The following is a 24,445-nucleotide window of genomic DNA, read 5'->3' as shown; positions in this document are numbered from 1 at the left end:
GCTTCTGCCCTGATGCTCGGGCTCATGATGGGCCCAGAGAAATGGACTAAACCTCTGAAACTATGAGCCAAAATAAACTTTCCCTTCTCTTAAGTTGTTCTTGTTAGGTTTTTTGGTCATGGTGATGCAAAGCTAACTGACACAACCTCCAAGTGACTATTGGCTTGGCCATGAGCCCAGCGTCTTCCTATTAATAAATTGGATTTTCCCAACCCATAGGCACGTGATTCCCTTCTGGTTTCCAGCTCTGACCAAGATCCCGTGGGAACACTGGTGCATGCACAGCTAGGTGATAGCAATGCAAGCTTGGGGTGCCTGATTGGAGGAAAGCCTGTATTACTAGCTCAGGCCTTCAGCTGAAAAGCAATAGGCATAGTGTTCCCTGCGGAGGAATGATGGAATCTGAATCTTCTTAGTGCAGGGTAGAAAGAAGCTGGCTACCATAAGGTTACTCATGTGGCGATCAAATGATCAATCAAATAATGAGTATTTATTACTCTCTATCAACATGCTTGAAGAAGGCCCTCATTGTCTGGTTGAGATAATAAGATATAGACATGTGTAAAAATAGGAAACAGCAAGATGGTAAGACACCTTTTTTTTTTTTTTTGCAAGCAGTGAGGGTTAGAAAAGGATGTGGGAAGAAGTGTTAGTTTAGAGAACTTTAGGGGATATATTTCCTTTTTCTTTTTAAGTGGGATGCACAGCAGACTGGTTTTGTGTTGTTCCAGAGAACAAATGAGATGCAGGGGTATGCCTGGGCTCCATATAAGGAGGGGTCTTGTAATAATCCGAGCTGTTCAAAATGGTAAACATGGCTCACTAGGCAGAGGGTTCCTCACCACCCAGAAATACGCCATCACAGTTTCCCAGAAGCCTGTCACAGGTTCAGCAGAAAGCAGACCAGTTTGGGTTTGAAGATTGTTTTAGGTGGCCCCTAAATCTCAGGTTTCCAAGATTTGTTGTCTGGGAAAGGGTTATACCCCACAGGCTGCATATGGTAAGAGCAATGAAAGCCATGAAGTGCCCCTGCTGTCTCCATCTCTTCAGCTAATAGACAAGGAAGAGGATGCTTTTCTACCCCAGGGATCTGCTACAAGATCTGTACACGAGGAAATGTATGAAGATACACAAGGGCTCATATAAGGGAGATGCTGGGGTGTGGTCAGCAATAACTCCAGGAAGAGGGCTTTGGAGTGATATGATCATCTACAATAAAGATATTGCATTTATTATATATTGAGTCCCTACAATATGCTAGACCCTTTCACACCATATTTACTCTCCCAAGAACCCTAGGGTAAGCAGTATATACCTATTTTATAGATGAAAATGGAAGCTCAGAGAGGCTATACAGGCAGCAGAGGCTGACGCTGGGTCCCCATTGACCTGACTTCAGAGCCCAGGATCTTGACATCCACACAGGTGACCTGGGCCTAAGATGCAGTTGATTTCACCAGCACCCATGCATAGAGCTCCCTTACCTTGACCACATGGAGCTTGGGCAACAGATTGCAGTCGGCCAGAGTCAGCTCATCCCCATCCAGGAACTTGCGCCGAGACCCCTTGTCATTGTCCCCATGGGTGTTGATGTCGATCTCCTCTGGCAGCGGGGTATTCAGGTAGTCATCCAGTTTCTTCAGTGCCTTGGTCAGGCCTCTCTCAAGGGCTGTCAAAGAAGAGCAAAAGAAGGATATTTAGTCAACTCTCTTGTCACTAGGTACAGTCAAAGGATCTTCAGAATAGAGTAGCTCATCCCAACTGGTCTCCCTCCTCATTCTGCCAGCTCACCACACTCTGCAGAATACCTGGTCGCCATGAACGTGATGCAGGACCAGTGTATTAAATGGCCCCCCAAAGCAAACCCTAACCAAATGATGAACATTAGAAAACACCGCCCACTGCCTTTATTTATTTATTTATTTTGGAAAACATATATAAAAGGAGAAACAAAGCAGTTAGGATAAATGCCAAAGATTTTACAGGGCTTATCTCTGGAAGTTCAATAATCCTAGTCAACTTTTATTTTCTTCTTTTGCTTGCTTATATATTGTCAATATTCTACAATAAATCCACACATTAATTTTGTAGTACGAAAAGGCTATTAAGTAAGTAAACAAAAAAACTTTAGAACTCTGTGGATAGAGATGCAACCAGATTTTGTGGAAGCATTAACTCTGGATTAATGTTTGAGACATCTGGGTGTCATGCATAGCAATGAGAGCAGCCCTGAGTGGTACTGCTCTCAGAGGAGCAATGGGGACCAAGGACGCACCCTGGTGTAATCTAGGGCAGGTTGTCTACAATACAGAGCTGTCCTGTATGGCAGGGCCAGCTTACCAGGCAGCAGTGTCCACTAGAAATGTCCACCAGTTGCCTGAACACCTGTCAGAGATACCTCTCAAAGAACAAACATCAGAAGGAAGATGATGTGGCAGAAGGATTTCATTGACTTGTTTCAATGATTAGGTACCAGGTCACTCATTTAAGACACATGAGCTGAGCAAAAGAACAACAGTGGGAAGTCACTTTTCAACCAAAGTCCTTCCACCCAGAATCTCACAGTCCAATCTTTGAGCACTGACAAACACATTCCACCTGAGCACAGAGGGTGGCCTTGGAGGGAATGGCTGGTCGGGTCATTAGCCACTGCACCTGTGTCTTCAGCCCCATCCCCAAGGGCTGTTTTTCCAGACTTTGGTTTAGAGCCTGCCACAGAGATAATGGGAGTCAGGCCTGACGCTCCTTCCAGCAGATATGAGGGGGATGTTGTCTGCAGGAGGAGAAGCTGAGGGGACGGTCCTCTTGTTCTGATTTTCCCAGATGTGCCTTCTGTAGCCACTCCTCCACAGCCTGCTTTTGTCTTTTCACAGAAGGCTTTTTGTTTGAGACAATGGAATGACACCAGCCCAAGAAAAATCAATTGAACCCTTACTGGAATGTGTGCAGACCGGCTGGAGGTTGGATGTTAGTTTCTCAATACTTCCTCCTCCCTGGTATGGCATTTGAACTTGGGCTTCATCGTCTGCTTTGTGTTTCCAGTTTGGGAGAACAGAATGAGCAGGGCTGGGAAAAATGCTTGTATTCCCCTTAGCAACTGTCTAGACTGTGATGGGATTACCAGACTGTTCAAGGGCAACGGCGGAGGGAGGGTGGGTCCTAGGCCATCTCATTATGCTTTTCTCCCCGAAGCACTTGTGATTTGTACTTGATTTGTTTGCTTCTTCAAATCTCTCTACCCCTTTCAGTTATACAGACTATGGCGAAATCTTGGTTATAATGGAAAAAAAAAAGAAAAACTAAACAGAGTGCCTGTCAAAATTTGACCCACTGACATCATCCAAGAGGTGAAGAGATACAGGAAAGGAAATATGACATGGTGAGTTGTAATTCCAGGTGCCCCTTGGAGACCTGAGCAGGCCACAACTCAGGTCTGTACCCAAGTCACTGGCCTGGGAACAATCATAAAAATTGGTAAAGAAGACTAGAGCAATGATTGAAGCTCCTTGAAAGGCCAGTTCTGAACAAAATTCAATGGGTAATAGTTGCAGATGCTTAAGTTTCAAGATCCCTTATAATTGCATAGGTATCCTTCAAGGTCTTGGATCTGATTTACAAATTTTTTTTTAATTTGAACTTATTGTTTTGATCTTAGATTCTACAAATCCTGCCTAGGTGCCTGGTCCTGCAACTAGGTATGAACTTGGGAAATTCCTCCACTTTCCTGAGCTTCAGTTTTCTCATTGCAATAATGAAACTAAAGATACTTAACCTTCCTGTGGCCATTGTAAGGATTAACTCAGCAAATGCAGGGACAGAGCCTGATACAGTGCCCAGTGCATACTAAGGAAATGAGTCAACGGGAGTTATTGCTTCGCATCACCAAATATAGAGATCATTCTGTTTCCTGTCAATCACCCCATACTCTTAGTATATTCCTAAAAATTTCAATGTGCAGTAGACAATGAGGATAGTCTAAGAAGCCTCAATTCAGAGGTCAGTCCCTAGAGAGGAAAATCAATAGCCTGGAGCTTTGTTTCCCTTACTTATTTAATGCACAGCCATAGCCCTGTCCCTCATGCTTCCTGGGGATCCTCCTTGGTGACCAGCCTTATGACAGGCACAGTTAGAGGGAGACTGAGGCAACACACCTGTGTGCTAAAGCACTCCCAAGTTACCAAATAACAAATGGCAGCACCCATCCATTCTCTGTCAACTCTTTTTTCTCCTACCTGCCAACTCTAAGCTCGGATGGTGGCACAATCTAGGATCACAGAATCAAATGATCTCTTTTGGCTAATGGCACCTAGTTCATGGGGGGCCTGTGAAATAAAACAGGGTGACCTGAAATGTTCATTCCTTCTGTGTTTATATTTGAAACCCCTGCTCCAAAGGATTTCCTCAGAGTAGCTGGATGGGGTGACCTGAGCAAGTGAGTCTGGAGCTGAGGTACCCAGAGACTGAGGATCACTAACAAACACCCAGGCACTTGATGGATACCCTGTCCTTTTACTGTTTTCTTCCCTTCTCTGCCTCTGCTCCTCATAAAGATTTATTCTGTACCACACACAAATGCACTGGGTAAAATATGTGATGAGGAAACAAGGGGAATAGTTCATAAATATTTTCAGCCATATGCAAACAATCTCAAATTTATTTTTCTCCTTTTTTTTTTTTTTGAGGAGAGAAAAAAAATCCACCCATTCCATGATCGCTTCCAGATTCATTGAGGTTGATATTACATAAGACCTAATATTGTTTTCTCGTCATAGAGAAATAATGTCTTGAAAACAGCAACTTGAGCTAAGAAAATAATATAGTCTTACCAGGGCACAGAGGCTGAATGGAGACTGGGGAGCCAACACTCTTAACTCAGCCTCCAATCAGTTCTTGCAAAGCATAGCTTGTGCTGGTTTTCTGGGTGCTGCATGGGGCCAGCAAACCCCGGGGGCTCTTGTAATGAATGTGGAGAGAGGGTAGCTGTCTAAGGTGGTCTTTGAAAAGATGGGAGCAGGCCTGTGGGCTATGTAGCTGCATGGTGTCCAGGCACAGTTCTTCTCTGACATGTGCACTTGCAAAGAAATAAGAGCTGAAAGCCCACCTCTGGCCAACTTCTGCAGCCTGGATGGGTGTCTGTTCAACTCTCTTGAGGAGAAGGAGATGGTATGAAGGAGCTAGTAGGCATTGGCCCTGGGCTGGGCTGAGCAACCTCTGCACTGAACTGTTCTTTCTCATTGCTTCTCAGTCCCATTCTCCAGCACGAGCAAGGAAATATATATAGTCTGCCAAGTTCTGAATTGACCCAGGGATGTGTACGCTGCTTATTGCTTAAATGCACAAGGAGACCATGGAGAAGGAGATTATTATTTATCCTCATATAACATAAAGAAGCCAAGTCTTAGACTTACATAGGCACACCCACTTGTGCAAGCACACACAGTGGGGTCCTTAAACTGCCCCCCCCAAACTACCCCTAGAATGCACTAGAGCAACTGCCTTGCTTTCTAATTGCCATGGCCTTCCTTACAAGCTCCTGGGTGGTGGAAAAACAGCAGCTATAATTTAGTCCATTCTGGATTATAACCTAGTCTGATGTAATAATCCAAATAGTCCCTTTAGAGAATTCTCAGTCTCTTTTGCATAGAAGAGCTCAGTTTCTCAGAGAACCTCCCTCTCCCTTGCTCTTCTCCCTGCGTCAGAGGGGATGGGGCAGGGGAGGTGGCTGCTGTGACCTCATGCTGCTGGCAGCTGGGAGTTCTGGAATCTACAGGGCAGGAGGCTTTGGAAAGCCAATATAGGTCCTGCCTCTCAGTTATGCTTCCTTCCAAAGTAACCATGGGGATGTGGGCCCTAGGGGTGGGTCTCAGGTAGACCTGCCTCCCTCCAAATTCTGGAGATCCCCAAGCTAAGTACTGCATAGGACTCCTAGAAACAGCACGAATCCCCTCATTCCTCTTCTCTCTTCTCCTTTATCTCCAAGTCCCCCGAGCCAGAAGAGGTGGATTTTCCCTGTCTAATAGTCCATCAGCTACAGAGCAGCAAGATTCCTGGCCTTGGCCCATCAGCAGAAGGACTATCTGGACGCTGTTAGCTGAGTCCTCCAGGCAGGGTCCCTGATGAGTGAAAATTGAGAGTAAAAAAGTAGAAAAATTCTAAGATGATCGCTTAGGTTACAAGGTTTCTGTCTTGTTGGAAATGCTATTTTGAATATGAAAAACTGAATATCGAATTGCTTTTTCTCTCTTAGAATTCCTTTGACAGAAATTCTAACGTCTCCAGAGCTGATGGATGCCTAGGATGGATTAGAATCATATATTTAGAAAGGTTAAAAAAAACACCATATTGTCAAAATACTAGCCCTCATCCTCCTACAATAGGAGAAAACCAGAATTTTAAAAGAGGCTATTGGATTCCAAAACTGAAGTTTCTTCCACTCTGCCAGGCCACTTCTGGGTGCCAAGGGCTGCCCCATTGCTCCTGGGGACCCACATGGCCTGACATGTGCTATGGACTTGCCTTGTCCACCATTATTTCCCTGGCCAAAGGATATTACTCCCTCATGCCCTTCGTTTCAGCTAATTTGATAACATATTTGCATTCTGCTATTAATGTTGATTTGAGCCAGATTTCTTGGTACTTTCAGCGACCATGATTGGGTCTAAAAGGAGCTATCTCCAAGAACAGATCCTACCAGTTTCCTTTGCACCATTTCTCAGCAACAAACACCAATGCTGCCTGTGTTTGGGGCCCATCCTGTCACATAGTCTATGGGACAGTGTAATAGACAGTGAGAAATCCACTTGGATTTTGCTATGAAGCAAGAAACACCTAGATACTGAGAAATAACTTGAGAATGGAATGAAAATTTTGACTATTCATCTCTTTTGAGCTCATATGGACATAACCAAAGGGCATAAGAAGAAGTGCAGCTGTGGAGTGAGGGTGACAAACAGTGATTTCTCCAGCTGTTACATTTTTTGGAGAGAAAAATACAAAGATGGTAGGTAGCCTTGTTGATATTTGCAAGTTGAAAACTTAATGATATCATGATGGTAACAACAACAACAACAATAAAAAAAAATTCCAGGAAGAAAAATTTAATGTCACCTCTCCCTCACCTTTTGGAGTAATGATACTTTTTTTCCCACCCAGCTACGAGGGAGGAGAAGAAACTGAGAGGCCAAGTTACCCAGGGCCAAAGATCCAGGAACAAGGGAGGTTGGGGCAGCACAGGGACTCAGAGAGATGGGAGGGCGGGAGCAAGGGGAGGTGCAGGCCACATGTGCAAAGTGTCTGTACTGTCATATTGTGACACATGGAGACTGTTGAAAAGACAAAGATGTTCTAAGGGGATTTTTAGGATATCAGGCTTTGGGATGGGCAGTGTGACCCCCTACCCCCTGCTCCCAGCATAAGAAACAAAGCATAAAGTTCTACATTCATTTTTCTGGGTTTGAGGAACCAGTCACAGCCAGCATATGTGAGTGGGAAGGACCATGCAAAGGCAAAATTCCAAAGCAAGACAAAACTGGGGTTCTCACATCCACAGTGGCTTTCTAGAAGACCCAGCCCACAGGTGGCTGATCCTCACGGTTCCTTTTTCTCTTAAAACTTGTCTTCACACAGGTCCTTAGGGCACACTGGCTCAGAATTGGCACAGGGTTCTAGATGATGGGGAGAGGGCTTTCTGGGTGGGGTCCCCTCCGCTGTTCCTGGGCCCTCTGGCCAGATTTGCATTTCAGTGGTGTCACCAGAGGAGGGACAGAGGGAGCTTAAGTCAGGGTGTCAGAGCTGTGCATGAGGCTAGCCTGTGGGGACCAGTGTGATACACAGCAGCAGAGTGACGCTTTCGAGAGAATTGAGCTAAGTGTCTACTTGTGGCTGTCCATGAATTGCCACGTCTGGTGCAGAGGGGGTCATAATAAAAAGCAGCTATTATCGTTTATTATTATTGCTGTAGAACTTCGGTTTATGAGAGGATGGGGAAGAAGGCAGCACTGGTGAAGACAAGATCAACTCAAGGCAGATGTTGGGTGTTGGAAGTGAAGCCTGACACCCTAGAACTTTTCAGGTCTGAGAAGGATCCTAGAAAACTCAGAGGATGGTGCTCACTCTTGATTTCCCAAAGCATTCGATGGAAGCATCGCTTTGGGTGGGGCATCGTCCTCCCCAGGCTACAGGGGTATGGCAACTTTTCCTGATCAGATCATCTGGAGAATTCGCATCCACCTCTGGCTGAGACCAGGAACACTGGACGTGGCCTGACAGCCAGCAAGGAGATGTCAAATCTGTCCTGGGTACAAAGACCCAGGGGCTCACATGTGGAAAGCAATTCCCAGACCTCTGTTTCCAGGCCCGGGTGAAAACAGAAAAACTAAAAAGACCAACAACAACTTGTGAGAAAGCAACAGACCACAGACAACTCCAACTCCAACCCCAACAGAGGCCCTAGCATACCTCCAGGCAGCACAGGGCAGGGTCTGGAAAGGTCCAACATGGTACCACAACTGTTCTAGAAAGGATTCTGGACTTGTGGGGAGGATGAATTAAATACCAAGCTCCTGTAGTTATTTCTAGAAGAGGCCAGTAAAGGATTCTTACCCCAAAGACAGGATTTGAATCTTGTGTCTGAGGTGGACTGGGCCACAGGACGCTGTGGGATGTCCTGCAGCCCTGTTTGGGTAGAGAGACTAGATCACTCTGATAGATCTCAAAGGAACCCAGCAGCTTTTCCTGAAGGAGGAGGCATGTTCCACACGTCGCTCCTTCGTCAGGCTCTGGAGGAGATCCTTGTGAAGAACCATCTTTCCACTTCGCTCCACAATCCCCTGGTATAGGGCCTGTTTGGAAGAATTTTACCCAACGATGATAACAACAGATGCGTTTTATTTTAAAGGCAAGAGAGACTTGGGCTATTACATGGCTGTGTTTAAAACATCAGCGGGATAAAGAATTCAGGCAACTCCAGCAAGCCTTTCATATATATTTCCAAGTATGAAGGGAGGTATGGATAATATAGACAAGTTCCAGGTCCAGATAATTTTCTAAATCTCCTAAAAGCCACAGTAAATTATCACATAGGTCTTCAAATTTAGGTTTCCTTTGGTGTATACAATCTGTACCACGCAAACTCCCCACATGTTTATTTATCAACAGGAGAGAGAGAGAGAGAGAGAGAGAGAGAGAGAGAGAGAGAGAGAGACTGACTCTGAAAGGAGCCAGCTCAGAGGGAACAGCAGAAACACAGGAGCAAGCAGGCCAGACTTGGAGCCAGCAGGACAGAATGTGTTCCTGATTAGGAAGCAGGGCCTGGACTTTAGCGGTGGGGCAGTGGCGACCCCTTCTGGCCTGTCCTTAAGCAAAGAAAACTGTTCTGCATCGTTCACTGGAACCCATATGTGTTTCCCATTAGGTTTTCCAGAAACTCATAAATGGTTGTAAAGCCCATTGCGCTAATAGAAAGGACGACATCAGTGCTGACTGAAGCTATTAATACTAGCTGTAGTTTACGTAGCTGACGGAATCAGGTTGATATCTATGGGCTTTTTATGGTTATTTCTGAGCATCAGGCCATAGATGAGGTTTCCTGAGGATGCTCAAACATTTGGAATGGTCTGATCAGGGGAGATTCTAACTTTATCCGTCATCCTACCCAGCACTGCAGATCAGATGCTTTCCCAAGTCTTCCTCCCTCAGAAAACTCAGGCTGAAGCGATTTGATCACATTCATCTTGTTTCACCCTCAAATTGCCATATCTTTCATATATAAGAGCCACATGCAAATATAAAGACAGCCATCCTGCCACCTGACTCTAAATGATTACTGGCTTTGGTAATTCTGTGGCTATTCCAAACATTCTCTTCTAGTTGTCAGTTCTTTTATTTGTTGGAACAGTCCTCTACTTACTGTCCCCCATGGGCCAGGTTTGGTGGCCCTTGCTCCTCATGGAGTTGTGAGGTCAGGATTCAGTGGTGGAGCTGGGGTTTGCTGAGTATATTTAGGAAACACATGGTAGTCATTCAGCCAATATCCATTGGTTTATGAACTGATTTGATCACAGTTTCCAAAATAACCGACCCATGTTTAAAAACTCAGTACCACATGCATTTTAAATAACGGATAATATTAAATGTGTAACACACGCAAGTCCGAAGGCCAAGACCACAGGGCCAGCTGCCTGGGCTGCCATCCTGGCTCTGCCACATACTAGCTAGTGTAGGCTTCTTGGCCTCTATGCCTCGGTTTCCTCATCTGCAAAATGGAGATCACAACACAGCACATCTTATTGGGTTGCTGGGAGTAATACTTGAGTCCCTGCAGAGGACACAGAAAGGTGCCTGGCACACAGTAAGTTGTCGTTATGTGTCAGGTGTGAATTATATGAGAATCCAAGTGCACCCCCCCAAAAAAGCAGGCTTTGCATTTCCTAAGCACTGACCTGGTCCTTTCCTTCTGGCTGTGCAGTCAGGACTGCATCTTGCCACTGTAAGCCTTCCTCCTAACACTCGTGAATGGGACAACCTTGATGGTTGTGGGTGACGGATGCAGAATTCCCCAGATATGCTATGATCCCCCAGCTCAGAGCAGTTCCTGGTGACATCACCTACTCCCACAAACTACAATCTGGGGGCAGAAGTCATCTACTGAGAGTTTTAGTCGCACAGGTTTTACTGCAGGAGGCTTACATCTTCTAAAATTTGAAGTAAGAGGATGGCAAATTAAATGTGCAATTTTATACTTCTGTTTCCTAAAATCTAGGAGAGGTCAGATTTTTGTCAACCCCAAAGGAGAATTTGAAATAGTGTTTCTTTTTTGGCATGGCTAGATCAGATATTTTCACCATGGGGGAAAATACCTTAACTTGAAAGTGAATTACATGCAAGAATCCACTCTCCCCTTCTTTGTTACTAATAAGAACCAGAACCCAGTTTTTTTTTTCTTCTTTCAGGGTAGCAATGTGCCCGCTCTACTCATCTTCCCAGACTTCCAGATTTTCAGGAGGTGAAATGACCAAGTGCTGGCTAATAAGATGCAAGTAGAAATGTATCAATGTGGTTTGGGAGAATAGAGGATAGCTGGCACTTCCTGAAACCCAGATGCAATGTCTGGAAGCAAAGCAACCATCTTATCACATGAGGATACAAGTCACACACTGAAGATGGAGAATATTTAGTGATCTAAGAACTTAGATCCATAAACTCTTTAAGCAACTACATTTATCTGGAACTTTATCGTCTCTGGACTTCTTGTTATGTGAGAAAAGCAAATTCCTATTAAGAAGTAAACATTTATCAAGAGTACTTAGAACAGGGCATGGCACATCGTAAAATGCTTTATAGGCTTTTGCTATGTAAAATTAAATAAATATTTGCTTTAGTCCCTGTAATCAGGTTTCTATTATATGTAGCCAAACACAACTCTCAATATGTATATGTATTCTGATATATCATTATTTAATTTTTATTTTAGCATTTTTGCACAGGGTCTGCTACAGAATGAGTACTTGTTGAAAGAATGAGCTATTCAGTGGTGTTTCAAGAAAGATGCAAGACCCCCAAACCATGTGACTCTATGTGTTCATGTAACTTATTATGGCTCTTAAGAGGATCCACAATAGTTCTTTGTCTTTGTATAAGTATAGCCCATGGCTTCTTGGGAATGGAGGAAGGTATTCTATTTGTGTGTGTGTGGTCTGGGATGCCCTCCTGGGGGTCCCAGGCTTCTTATCATCAGAGCCAAAAGAGAAGCATAGGTTACTACAACCTGCACTTCTCTGTCAAATGACACAGAACCGATGCAGGGCCAGTCCTGGGTAAAGTGTTGAGTAAAATGCATCTCAGGTAAAACGTATCTTGGTTACCTCCAGTGGAAGCAAAATAAGGGTAATTGTCAGGGCAAACATCAGTCAATGGTCATGTGACTGTCAGAGTGGGTGCTGCAGGCCTGAGAAATCACATAGTGGAACCCTTTCCTCCCAGGAATATTCAAGAATGGAAGAGGTTCTGGACAAAAGCACAAAAAAACATATTTACTATGATCCAGATCATTAAATACTTCTTCCACCGGGTTCCTAGAAAAATAATTTGCCCTCTGGCTTCTAGTTGGAAGAGCACTAGATGTTAGCTTTCTGTGTTTTCCCTTTTGACTCTTGGTGAAGTTTCAGCTTTAACACCAGATATAATTCTCCTTGATTGTAGCTATAAAAACAAAAGTGAAAAGAAAAATACACTTAGCAAACACCACAGGTAGCACACCGATGGTCTCAGATGGTTCTCAATTACATTTTTTTTAACCTTGAAGCTCAACTTCAAGGTTGAGTTTATAAAACCATTGTGTGTGCTCAGAGGAAAGACAGTTTTAGTCACAGAACATCATGAGCTTTACGGGAGGCCTGGGATGCTTCTCAGAAAGACAATCCATGGGCCTGGGTGAACCGTAGGTGGGTTCAGGCTTAACAGGTGGGCTTCCACAGGGAGCAGGAAGTACTTGGCAGAAATGCCCTCACCACTCTCCTGACCTTGATGGTCAGGGTGGACCCATCCATCATCTCTCAGGTGAAGGGACAGGTAGGGTGGGGGCATCTTGAGGTGCCTGGGATATGACTCGCCCATTCATCTAACACATATTAACTGAACACCTGCGCTGGGTCAGGCGCTGATCTGGGCCCTGGGGATAATGATGGTGAGAGAGACATACCCATGGAGACAGCAGCCCACACCTGCTCCCCAGAGAATCCATCCTGAGCCAGCAGCATCCGGATCACCTGGGTGCTTTGAGGCTCTCTGCTTTTTAACCACACCCCCCGGGAGACAGAATATGCTGCCCCAGAATATAAAGGATGATTGTGTTGAAGACAGTTAAGAAGATGCAGATGCAGGAAAGCTCTCTGCCTTCCTCCATTTGTCTCAAAGCAGGATGTGGATTCACCGAGGCAGAAGGTAGAGAACGAAGGTTAACCACTGAGGACATCCAGCCGACAGAGCCTGGGGATGGCACCAGAGGAGCCCACATGGATAAGTCTTACCAACCAGCCTTTATCTGCCATTTATTTGCCTTCTCATAAATGGCTGCCCTGGAGACCCAAAGTCCTTCTCTCTTGTCACCTCTAGAAGTGTAAAAGTATCCTCTATTGAAGACACCACGGAAGTTGGAATAAAAAGCCACTTTGTTGGTCTGATTGCAAGACGAAGAGAAGAGCTGTTCATGCTGAAGTCCTAGATGTGTGTGTGTGTGTGTGTGTGTGTGTGTGTGTGTGTGCTCTGTTCACCATGCTGCTCGGGCTCACCCATACACACCTGTGTGCCCGGGAGCCTTCCTGAGTGACAAGGAAGGACTGTAAAGGACTGTAAAGGAAGCCAAGGACTGTAAAGAATGCCAAGGGTTTCAAAGTCAAGGTCTTGTGTGGACCAAATTATCCTCCTTGATAAATTCAGAATACTAGACGGGATTCTACCCCAATTTTGACTCTAGTATTTTAGTAAGAGCTGTTTGTAGCCAAAGAGTTTAAGAGCCGAGCAGTGCCTGCGGTGTCCTGGCTCCATCCCTGGCTCCACAGTGCCTGGAGAACAACATCCACAGTCCTCAGTGTGCCCACCTGTGAAATGGACACAGGGTTGCTCATCCTGTCCAGACAACATAGTGACACATTTGCCAGGGAAAGTTTATAAACGAGGGTGTTGGAAGCTTTAACTTGAAGGTCGGTCCTGCAGACTACTTAGGTTTCACATTTATCATGTTCAGCTCTACCTCTTCTAAAAGCTAGAGGGAGTTCATTCAGCAAGATAATTTACCCAGAGCCATTTTCCATCAACAATCTGCAGAAACAAGGGGAGAATTCTTCCTTGAGGCTATATCCTGGTCATGGACAAGAGCTCATGAGTGCCGTCATCATATAAACCAGCTGTGACCCTCCCAACTCACACACACCATGACCAGCTCCCACACACCATGACAGCCCACACACAACATGAAATGAAGACACACACGCATAGCACTTCGATAACCTCAACACCATTGTCCTCAACAGTAAAGCTGTGAGACCCATGTTTTGTCCCAACAGTAATAGAATTTTGCATTTACATTTTTTGCAGATTAATTGACCTAGGAGCCTATTCTTTAAGGAGGTAGGCAATGGCCTTTGCTAATACATAGAAACATTGGAACACACACACACAAAATGCATAAGTGAGAGAGGGAGAGCGACTGAGCTCCCATGTGTGTACTGCACAAAAACAAGAGGTGTCAGTTGCACAGATGAGGTAACGGTAGCCAGAGGTGAAAGAGCATTTAACTTGTGTGCAAATGACTCATTTAATGCTCCTTTATTCCCTTGGTCTCTATCTGAGTCCAGGCCAGGCCAGGAGCGCTCGTTCTGGTCAGACAGCGGGAAATTCCACCACATGGAATGGTGTTGGTGGTCTCGGCTCTGCTGCTGTCGGGAGCCCACACAGCAAAATTCCACTAATGAATGCGCCCACCCACGCAGGACCCATCACCCCCTACCCCTCCTCCCGCCCTGCGCCTGCCCCCTTCGACACACCACACCGCCACCAACCGCCTTCCTTACGACTGCCCAAGGATTCCTTCCAGGAGCAAAATTTGTGAAATTCTAAATTGCAAGCATCCGCCTCAACAGTGAACCAGAGCAGAGACCCTCTGGAGGAACCCCGGGGCAGCTCTGGGAGGCGCCAGAGGAAGCACGGCCCCTCCCCTCCCTCTTGCTCTTAGCCTCAAGGACCCTGGGGAGGTGGAGGGGGGAAGGCTAAGACCACGGTGTACAACCTGGGAGGTGGGTCCCACCCAGCCTAGGTTATTTGTTTTTCTTTGCAAGAATGCTAATCAAAGCAAAATTCTAACCCAACCAACCAACCAATGAAATACCCAGAGTCATTTCTTGGCACGCAGGGATTGCCAAGGGAAGGCGCCTGAAGGTTCCTTTGTGGACAGAGGCGTTTTTGAAAAAGATCGTCATGGTTGCTTTATGAGGAAGTGGCAAGACAGCCACGTTACCCCCAGCCTGGGGTCAGCCTGCCCACCCCGGAGCCCTAAGAGAGCAGCCCACCGCGGCCTCGGGTACTCTTCCCCAGGCCGGGAACCAGCTGTCCTGAGCTGGCACACAACTGTCCTCCAAAAGAAGCAGTGGGTGTCTCCAACAGGACAGACGTGGGGGCCAGGCCACCCCGTGACTTCTGCTTCTGAGGATGCTCCAGGCTGATCACAGCTCACACTCCTACTGCTCTTCACATATCACCTTGGCTTTCTCATCAGGTCCCCAGGATCATGAGGCTGAATGAGTGGGGATTGTGACCATCCCCTTGGAAAGGCCAGGCCTCCAGACAGGGCCACAGTGACATGGGGAGGGGAGGGAGAAAGAGAAGGCTTTAAGCCCTCTGCTATTGAAGTGGCTTGGAATAATAAACACACACACTTTCCTTTAAACGTGGCTCACCACATCCTGGGGATCTGGCAAAAAGCACTCCACCTAGCCACCCCCCTCCAGCCCTCACCCCCAACAGCAGGCGGCTTTCATGACGCTCTGGGGGAAGGCACGCGGCCTTTGATAATAAGGGGCTCCTTAGTTCTGGGCTAACGGCCCTCCCAGGCCGCTGGGATCCTTTCAAACACTTTTCTATTTCAGGTCAAGGAAGTTCGTAAATGTAAAGATGAGGTGGTGGAGGTGGGAGAGGAAAGGGAGAAAGAGGTGGTTGGGGGCAGCTTGTTAGGGGCAGCCAGGGACATCTGGAGGGTCCATTAGGCCTGGTGGACATACCCTTCCTTTGGTGTTGGAAACAGTTAATGAAAGGTGGCTTTGAGTCACTGAAGGAGACCTGGACACTTTGGGAACTTAGATAAAAGTGAGTCCCTGCCTGAAGATGCTTGGAAACCTGCACTCCTTATGCTAAACATGATTAGCTTCTCTAGAGCTGATTCTTCTTCCGGCCAGAAGAGGGCAGCACGTGCTTCTGCATTACAGGGAAAACTGGGCCTCCAGGCACTAAGGATGGACCACAGATTATTTGGAGGAGAATTTATGAAATTAATAGCAGCAGCAGTATCAGCAATAGCTATCACATATTGGTGCCTACTGTGTACCAGGAACTAAATTCTTTATACACATAGGTGCATTAATTAACATGACAATGTTATAAGAGAAGGCACTATTATAATCCCCATATTCAAATGAGGAGGCCAAGGTATACAGAAATAAAGAGAACTTGCTATTGTAGCCTAGTGTTGACTAAAACAGAAGGTGGCAAATTTCAATCCAGGAGCCAAATCCAAACCACTCTGTACTTTTATGGTACCCTCAAGCTAAGAATTTTTTTTTTTTAGATGTTTGGATAGTTGAAAATATGTCAAAAGAAGAAGAATATTTTGTGATATATAAAAATGATGTGAAGTTTGGTGACTATAGATTGAGCTTTATTGGAATACAGCCTCGCCTGCTTTAGGGCTCCACAGCAGAGCTGAGCAGAATGGAACAGGGTGGTCCTGTGCAGCCCCAAGTTCCAAGATATTTATTATGTGACCCTTTACAGCAAAATCTCACTAGCCCCTGACCTGAGAGGTAAGAGCCACTTATTTCCAGGCAAGAGGCCAGAGGGCAGGGTTCACACTTCAGTGTATATGAAGTCAGTACAGCTATTCCAGAGAGATCTGGAAGCACTGAAGGCCTTGGTTTCCTTTCTTTCCAATAGGTAGGGCAAGGTGACGCAGAAGGGAGGTTTGATGTTTCCTTTGAGGAGTTTCAAGGAAGGAATGCGATGATAGATCAGGAAAGACCACAGGAATCGCTACCATATTTCATGGAGTCTAAGATGCATATTTTTTCAAACTTTGACATCTTTGGACTCAGGCTGTGCCTTGCAACCAAAATTTTAGCGTTTAAGTGAAAGCGCTTATTGTTTAAGCATAATCTGTTTCTCAGCGGTATTTAAAATAATAGCATCTTACAGTGGATTGTCATCTTAGATCAGGCTGTTCCTGCCTCCTCTATTAGTTCAGCCTCTTTTTGTCTCTTGGAATAATGGGAGACTTGTGTCTTTCGTTGGTAGAGCACTGAATTGTAACCTCCTTATATCAAGCTGAAGTCTGCAAGCCTCAATTCTCTAGGCATCAAAGGAGGACTGTCTTGCTTAATAGATTACATCAGAGATTAATATTTGACTTACTCAGAGATTTCATTAAAAGGGAGAGAGGGGTGTGTGCCAGGAAGGAGGTGCTTTGGGATGGAGGAGTGGTGGAGGCTATTGGAGGAGTGGGTCTGTTGGGGAGGTCCAGAGGTGACCAAGTATGGGACACAGGTGACCAAGTATGGTCACAAACCATTGAGTGAAATAAAGACCCCAGTGCGACAGACAGATGCCTTTGCCCCCAGCATGGCCTCTGCAGGGGGACCTTGAAGACAAAGAGGGTGATTTGAAGATGTCTTGAATGGAGCAAAGGGCCAGGGAAGGTACAAGGAAGGCAGCTACGGCTGGTTGGCTTTTGCCAATTTTCTGTGGGCGTCAGGGGCTAAGGAAGGAGAAAGACAGAGGCAGGATGGCAGAACTGCTCTGCTGATAACCGGCCCAATGCCCTACTTCAGTCACATCCCCATCCAGTGGGAAGGAGCAACCGGGTTATGACAGAAGCCCACCCAGCTTCCTTCAACAACCCCAGGACTTCTGGGCTATGTGGCCATGACTGTCCGTTTTCTCAGCACAAACTCAGGGGTCACTGCTTGCTTCCAGATCCCAGGAACTAGAGTTGCTGATGCAAACCTCAGGAAGCGGGGAACCATATTTGGAAACTCAACATCGACTGCTCAGAGTCCTGGGTGCTGAATGGCTTTGTGACCAGAGATCAGAAGCAGAGGTGGGGCCCTCTACAGTGGTGGCCATGTGTGGACTTAGATTTGAGAGGACTGGGGAGCAGGGGCTCAACTCCAATTGGGTGCTCTTCAAGTGAGAACATGTGTCCTGGATTTTCTGGTACAGTACCTATTTCTTATTATTTTATTATTTTCAATGAAGGCAATCTGTAGACATCTGATGTTCTACCTTTTGGAGATTGTAGCCACTGTGGTTATAACTAACACAGGGAAAATACTAGATCTACCGTACTGTGTCCAGCATATCACAGGCACCAAAGAGGGTTTGGAGGACTTCATTTAGGAAGTTAGATGCACTCTCTTAGGACAAGTATTTTAGAAAGAGTATATCAGGATTATCACAGAGCATCCCAGGCTGAACTCAGTACAGCCTCCAGAGTGGGAAGGAGCGAGCACACCTCTGCAAAGGCACACAGGAGCTCATCAGCTGTGATAAAAAGATACAGTACAGCTGTGCGAACAGAGAGGCGCAGGAAATTGATGCCACAGGCTGAGGGTGCAGCGAGGCTTCGTAGGTCTTCAAGAGAAGATGGGGACAAAAAGAAGCAAATGGGTTTTAGGAGCAGAGATGGTGGGGGGCGGTGCAGCTCAAAGACAGGCCAAGGCCAGTGCCTGTGGGGAAGAGAGGGAAAGAGTCACAGAAAGCATGAAGCCGGAGGGCCTGGAGTGTGCCCCAGCCGGGAAAGGAAGTCACAGAAAGGAGCCAAATAAAATGGAAATAACAGTTGCTCTGCGCCTGCAGCTCAAGTCAGGAATATTTGTTATTCTACTGGGAGGTCGGTTTGTTTTTATCTTCTGGGCGAACCTATGGGGGCCCATTTTGCTCGTCTGCCTGACAGTTCTGAGCTGCCCTGGTGGCCTGCCATGCGCGTCAGACACTATGGCCTTTGGAGCTGTGGGTCCTGGGTTCACACCCCCAGCTCTGTTTTATGGTCTCCCCGTGTTTTTCTTTCTCACTTCCTTCTAGTGGATGTTGCTCTGCTGTGCCGTCCACATCCCTGTGAGGAGCCATAAAGCCTCTGGAACAAGTGGGATATAAATTTAACAGAACAGAGGCCCCAAGACAGAGGAACACAGAGGTAGAAATGAGAGAGAGAAAGTGGATTTGACAGGGAACGAGAAGAGGGATCTCAAAGGAAGCCTTGGAAAGCTAAAATCATTTGACTGGGAAGAACACATTCAGTACAGAGATTTGTGGTCCAGGCAGCCGGAGAAACCTGGGAAAGCATAAGCCCGAGACAGCAGATGGTGAGTGGACCAGATACTCAGGGATTGGGATTGGGATCTTTTAGACCCCTCAGTAGAGGAAAAAAAGAGTCCCCCCTCCCCCAAAGTGCACATGTGCAAAGGATGCAAGACAGCAAGTGAGGACAGAGGAGGAGAAATTCTGGTCTCAGGCTGACATGTACACAGGCCCACTTCCTCGCAGCCAGAAAGAAAGTGGGACAAATCATGTGACAATGTGACACTTTTACCAGAAACAAAGATGGAATGTCAACTGTGTCTGAGGGGAACATGATCCAGGTGGAGGAAATGAAAAGGGACTTCCTAATGAGCTAATAAGCATACAGAATGAAAGCTGTACCTCCCATCCATTTGTTAATTGCCTGCAACTTGCAATATGCATAAAACGGGAAATAGAACGTGAGAATTGCTAGGACTGAAGAATAAGAAAAAGGAGATTATGAAAAATAAAGTAGAATATATTATTTTCTTCCTAAATGATGGTAATTAGCTAAAAAGAATTTCTTGAAAGCCAAGAGATTTATTTGGCAGAGTTATTTTTTTTTTTCCTGTTTTTTTGGGTGGTGGTGGTGGTGGTGATGGTATTACCAAGGACTGGGGATTGAACTCAGGAGTACTTGACTGCTGAGGCTCATCTTTGACCCTATTTTGTATTTTATTTAGAGACAGGGTCTCACTGAGTTGCTTAGTGCCTCACTGTTGCTGAGGCTGGCTTTGAACTCGTGATCCTCCGGAGCCTCAGGCTCCACATGGCATTACCATGCCTGGCTTGGCAGAGGTTTTGAATAGTCTGTTCTGACTGCAGTTTGAGGATAAGAAATGCAAACTGTAAAGTGAGTATTCAGAGGCAGAAGCCTAGATTTTCTTAGCTCATGACAGAGAGTGGAGGGGGGACATGCTTTCCCAGGTTCCTCAGGGTGGAAAAGAAACTTCTCCAGGAAGAGAGAGACCCTGGAGCCAGACTGGTGCCCCGGGCAGGGCACCTATGTGGTGGGAAGGGAGGAGATGCTGAGCTGCTGTGTTCTGCCCATCCTGGGCCACCTGGGGTCTCTGGGCCAAGGTAGGAACTCAGAGGAGGGTACAGGGAGCAGGGGCTGGAGTCAAGGGGGATTTCACAGCGAGAGAGACTTGCAGAGACAGCCGTGGGACACTCAAAATGAAGGGCCGTGGCCTGCCAAAGGTGGATGCTCAGGCCATTGCTGGACTCTGCCATGTGGTCGGCCCTGCTTCCTGGCTCAGCCGGGGCTCTCTCTAGCTCTGTAGACTCAGAGCAGTGGGCTGATGCATCTGAGAAAGGCAGGCGGAGAAGGATAGCAAGGACAGGTCCAGGAAGCTACTCACAACAGGCAGACGTCTCCTGTGACCTTCTGCACAGTGTTCTGTACCAGGGATAAATAACTCCGTTGCCTTTTATAAAAAGCTTTCTTCTCCATCTTCACGACACCTCTTTCTCCTTCCTCACCAGCTAGTTGTTCTGAACCTTCCTCTCTGATTCTTCTCCCTCGGCCCTCCCTGAAACGTGGGGATCCTTGTGTGTGGTTGACTTGAGCGCTCTTCTCATTCATTCGTGGCCTTCGTTGTCTAAAGATGTGTGACACCTCAAACCACATGGTCATCCTCAGCCTCTCTGTGGCGATACACCTGTTTGCCCTAGATGACAGCTCGGATTCACAGCTGGCTTTGAAGGTGCTGGTGGACTTTATTCCAAGGGAACCTCTATGGTACACACAGGTATTATCCTCCTGTCACAGGTGGAGAAGCCGAGTGACATAGGAGATCCAAGTCACTTCCCTACAAGAGGCAAAGCTGAAGCTAACCCAGGCAGCAGGCTCCAGTCCGCAGGTCACCCTCAATCGTCACCTGCCTCTGCACATTGGAAATGCAGCCCGTCCAGAGACACCATTCTCGTCTCTCCCCTGAGGCCAAATCTCGGGGTGCAAGACCTCAAGTGACAAAAAAGATGAAGCAACCTGCCCACGCAGCAGTGGTCTTGTGACCCCAGCCATCAAAGACCAGGCCATGTGTATGTGGAGTGAAGAGCAGATTAGAGAAAGAATTAGAGAAGGGCCTGGAGGCACTGTAGGGTCACAGTGAACCAAGGGGACCTGGATTTGGTGATGACGGAAGGAGGAGGCGGCACAGGGACGGGTCCCCAAACAGCACAGAAGTCAGACTCAGGACCAAGAGCAATTCTGAGGTGCTGAGGGGGTACAGTCAGGACCGGGCCATGGGCACCAAGGGTGGGGGAGACAGGGGGGTTGAAAAGTGGAAAAGAGGCTGATTGGGTGGGAGATCTGGAAGTGCTGGTTGGGGGGTGAGTGGGAAGGAAGAGCCTTAGCAGTAGTTTTTTTGTTGTTATTGTTATTCTTTTTAGTTATACATGACAGGAGAGTCTATATTGATGTATTTATACAGATATGGAGTCTATCTTATTCTAATTAGGATCCCAGTCTTGTGGCTGTACCTGATGTGGAGTTTCACTGGTCGTGCATTCATATGTGAACACAGGAAAGTTCTGTCCAGTTCAGTCCACCATCTTTCCTATTCCCATCCCCTCTCCCTTCCCTTCATTCCCCTTTGTCTAATCCACTGAATTTCTATTCTGTCTGCCCCCTTAATGTGTGTTAGCATCCGTGCATCAGAAAGACCATTCGACCTTTGGATTGGTGGGATTGGCTTAGTTCACTTAGCATGATAGTCTCCAGATTCTTCCATTTACTGGCAACTGCCATAATTTCATTCTTCTTTATGGCTGAGTAGTACTCCGTTTCATATATACACCACATTTTCTTTATCCATTCATCTGTTGAAGGACACCTAGGTTGGTTTCATATCTTAGCTATTTATAAATTGAGCCACTATAAACATTGATGTGGCTGCATCACTGTAGTATGCTGATTTTAAGTCCTTTGAGTGGTAGGGGCAAATGGTGGTTCCATTCCCAGTTTTTTGAGGAATCTCCATAGGTTAACAGTAGTTTTTAATTAAAAACAGTAGTTTTTAGCAATGCACTATGCACATTTGTCCCATTTTTACCATAACAACAATTATTGAAATTAGCATTTAATGAATATTTTCTAGGAGCCAGGCACTGTGCTAAAGGATCTACATGCACTGACTTATAAAATGAATGCATCTGCATTATATAGCACAGGGTATGCTCCAAGCCCCCTGCAGGTCCCAGCCCCTCTTTCAGATCTCCATTCCATCTTTTCCTCACCCTCCCCACATTCCACACCTTGGATATGCTATTAATTGCCTTATTTGGCAGACGAAGAAATCGAAGGTATCGTTATGTCCATTTTACAGATGTAGAAACAGAGGCTTGGAGGTAATATGCCTCTCAGGCACAACTGTGCAGGTAGAAGGTCTGCCATTCAAACCTGAGGTGGTAACTACACATTGGCATGTTCTCCAGCCCCCATGGACAGTTGGTTCTTTGAGGACAATAACTGTCTCATTCATCTCCACTGCTCCAGAGCCTGGCACACAAGTGCCCTTTAAAATGAGTTCAGACCTTGGCCACTCCCAGCAAGCTGTGTTAGTTGAATGAATAAATGAGTGACTGCAAGTACAAACTAACAGGTAGCTCTTTTGAGAAGGAGCAAGGGGTGGCTCCCACAGGTGAGCTCTTGTTCCGGGAGGTGGGGACTCTGAAGGCCTAGTGGACTGGGAATTTTGAATGGCAGCTCCTATAGCCACCGTGGGAATAAAGGATGATCCACCCCAGAAAACAATGTCACAGCGTTGGCTTTTTTCCTGTTTTTGTGTTGACGGGACAGGAAGAGACCAGGGTAGACATGGGGACGGTATTGGGGAACTCTCTGTTCCGAAGGAAGAAAACAAATTGACATCACAAGGGGGACAATCCAAAGAAAGGATGTTGGAGAATTCGATGTAAAGCTGAAGATCCAGAAAGAGAAATGGCCAAGTGGGGTGCCCGCTGATGCCCTGGCAGGGATCCGGGGGAGGCTTCTGGCCACAGAGCACTGACATGTCAGAGAGGGTTGTAGACGGTCTCCCAGGGCAAGTGTTCTGTGGGTTGGGACCACGGAGACGCCCTGGGCTCCCTTGTAGGACTGCTGCTCTCCCACAGGACGGGCCCCACAGGGGCCGTGGCCTCTGGTTTGAAGCATAAGAGCTTTTGGACTCTGTGGATCACAACTCAGGGGTGCAGGATGGGAAGAAGGAAAAGTCAAGGAGACGTGGAGGAGGGGTGAGCGAGCCACAGTGACTGCAGGTGGGGCATCTGGGAACCAGGCTCTTGGGGAGCAGAAATGTCAGAGCTTTGAAATGTGCAAACAAGTTAGGAGAAGACGGAGTCACAAGGGCAAAACCCGGGACAGAGAAATAACAGGGTGAAACAGAAGAAGGGGAGCAATGAAAATTGGAAAGTATTGAGTTTATAGGAAACTGATACTTTGCCTTCTGTGGCAACGGTTGCTTTGGCTTTGGGGATAAGAGAACTGTAAATATGGATCATAAGTAAATACCATTTATAATTTTAAAAATCTGGGAGTCTCCAATGAGATCATCTTTCTGAGGGCACTCTGACAAGTATGAAGGAAGATGTTTGTGGTCGTGATGAAAGGATGCTGGATGTGGAATCTGAAAACCAGAAGCCACCAAGAGCCAGCTCTGGGCCCTGGGGAGAGGGCAAGCCACGGGTCCCCTCTTGCTTGCCTCTGGGTCCTCAGACAGCAAAGTGGCAATAACTCTGCTTTCCCATGATGGCTCTGAGGGCCTCTGAGAATTTGCTAAGGCAGCCACAACAAGTCCACTAACTGGGTGACTTAAAATAGTGAGATTGTCCCCATATGGGTCTGGAGAACAGAGTCAGAAAAAAAAAAAATCCAGTGTCAGCAGGTGTCCTTCCTGCTTCTTCTAGCTCCTGGCTCAGCATTCCCATCTCTCTTTCTGTCTTTTCTTCTTCTCAAGAGGACACCAGTTATTGGATGACCCTCTCTGACATCTTTAACTAGTTACCTATGCAAAGACCCTATTTCCAAATAAGGTGACAATCTTATTTGGTATAAGGTCCCAGGTGGACATGAATTTGGAGAAGACACTGACCCACTACAGGATCCAGATAGCCATGAAGCAAGAGCAGAGTATATTGAAAATATTTACCACATGCTTCTTCTTGTCCCCTAAGAGGGTCACCCTCCTTCTATGGCCTCTATCTTGTACATCTTATGGCTGCCATTGCTCACAGGGTGTGCTCTAAGCCCTCTGTGAGCCCCAGCCACTTGTCCAGGTCTCTGTTCTGGCTTTTCCTCACCCTCCCACATTCTCCATGCTATAGCCTCATCTGATTCTTCCCTATT

The 24,445-nt window shown here is 46.5% G+C and overlaps 1 protein-coding gene across 3 annotated transcripts in view; it reads right to left on the bottom strand.

The window, feature by feature from the left end:
* Clic5 (chloride intracellular channel 5) overlaps positions 1-24,445 on the bottom strand; it is a 162,829-nt gene that overhangs the window by 8,577 nt on the left and 129,807 nt on the right. For all 3 annotated transcript variants that reach the window (XM_040282746.2, XM_005318615.4, XM_005318616.4), the window contains exon 5: positions 1,485-1,669. In XM_040282746.2, coding sequence (XP_040138680.1) covers positions 1,485-1,669 — 185 coding nt within the window. The remainder of the gene's footprint in view (positions 1-1,484; positions 1,670-24,445) is intronic.

This window comes from Ictidomys tridecemlineatus, chromosome 8 (assembly GCF_052094955.1).
Source record: "Ictidomys tridecemlineatus isolate mIctTri1 chromosome 8, mIctTri1.hap1, whole genome shotgun sequence".
Taxonomy (NCBI): domain Eukaryota; kingdom Metazoa; phylum Chordata; class Mammalia; order Rodentia; family Sciuridae; genus Ictidomys; species Ictidomys tridecemlineatus.
This window is presented reverse-complemented; position numbering and strand designations above follow the sequence as displayed.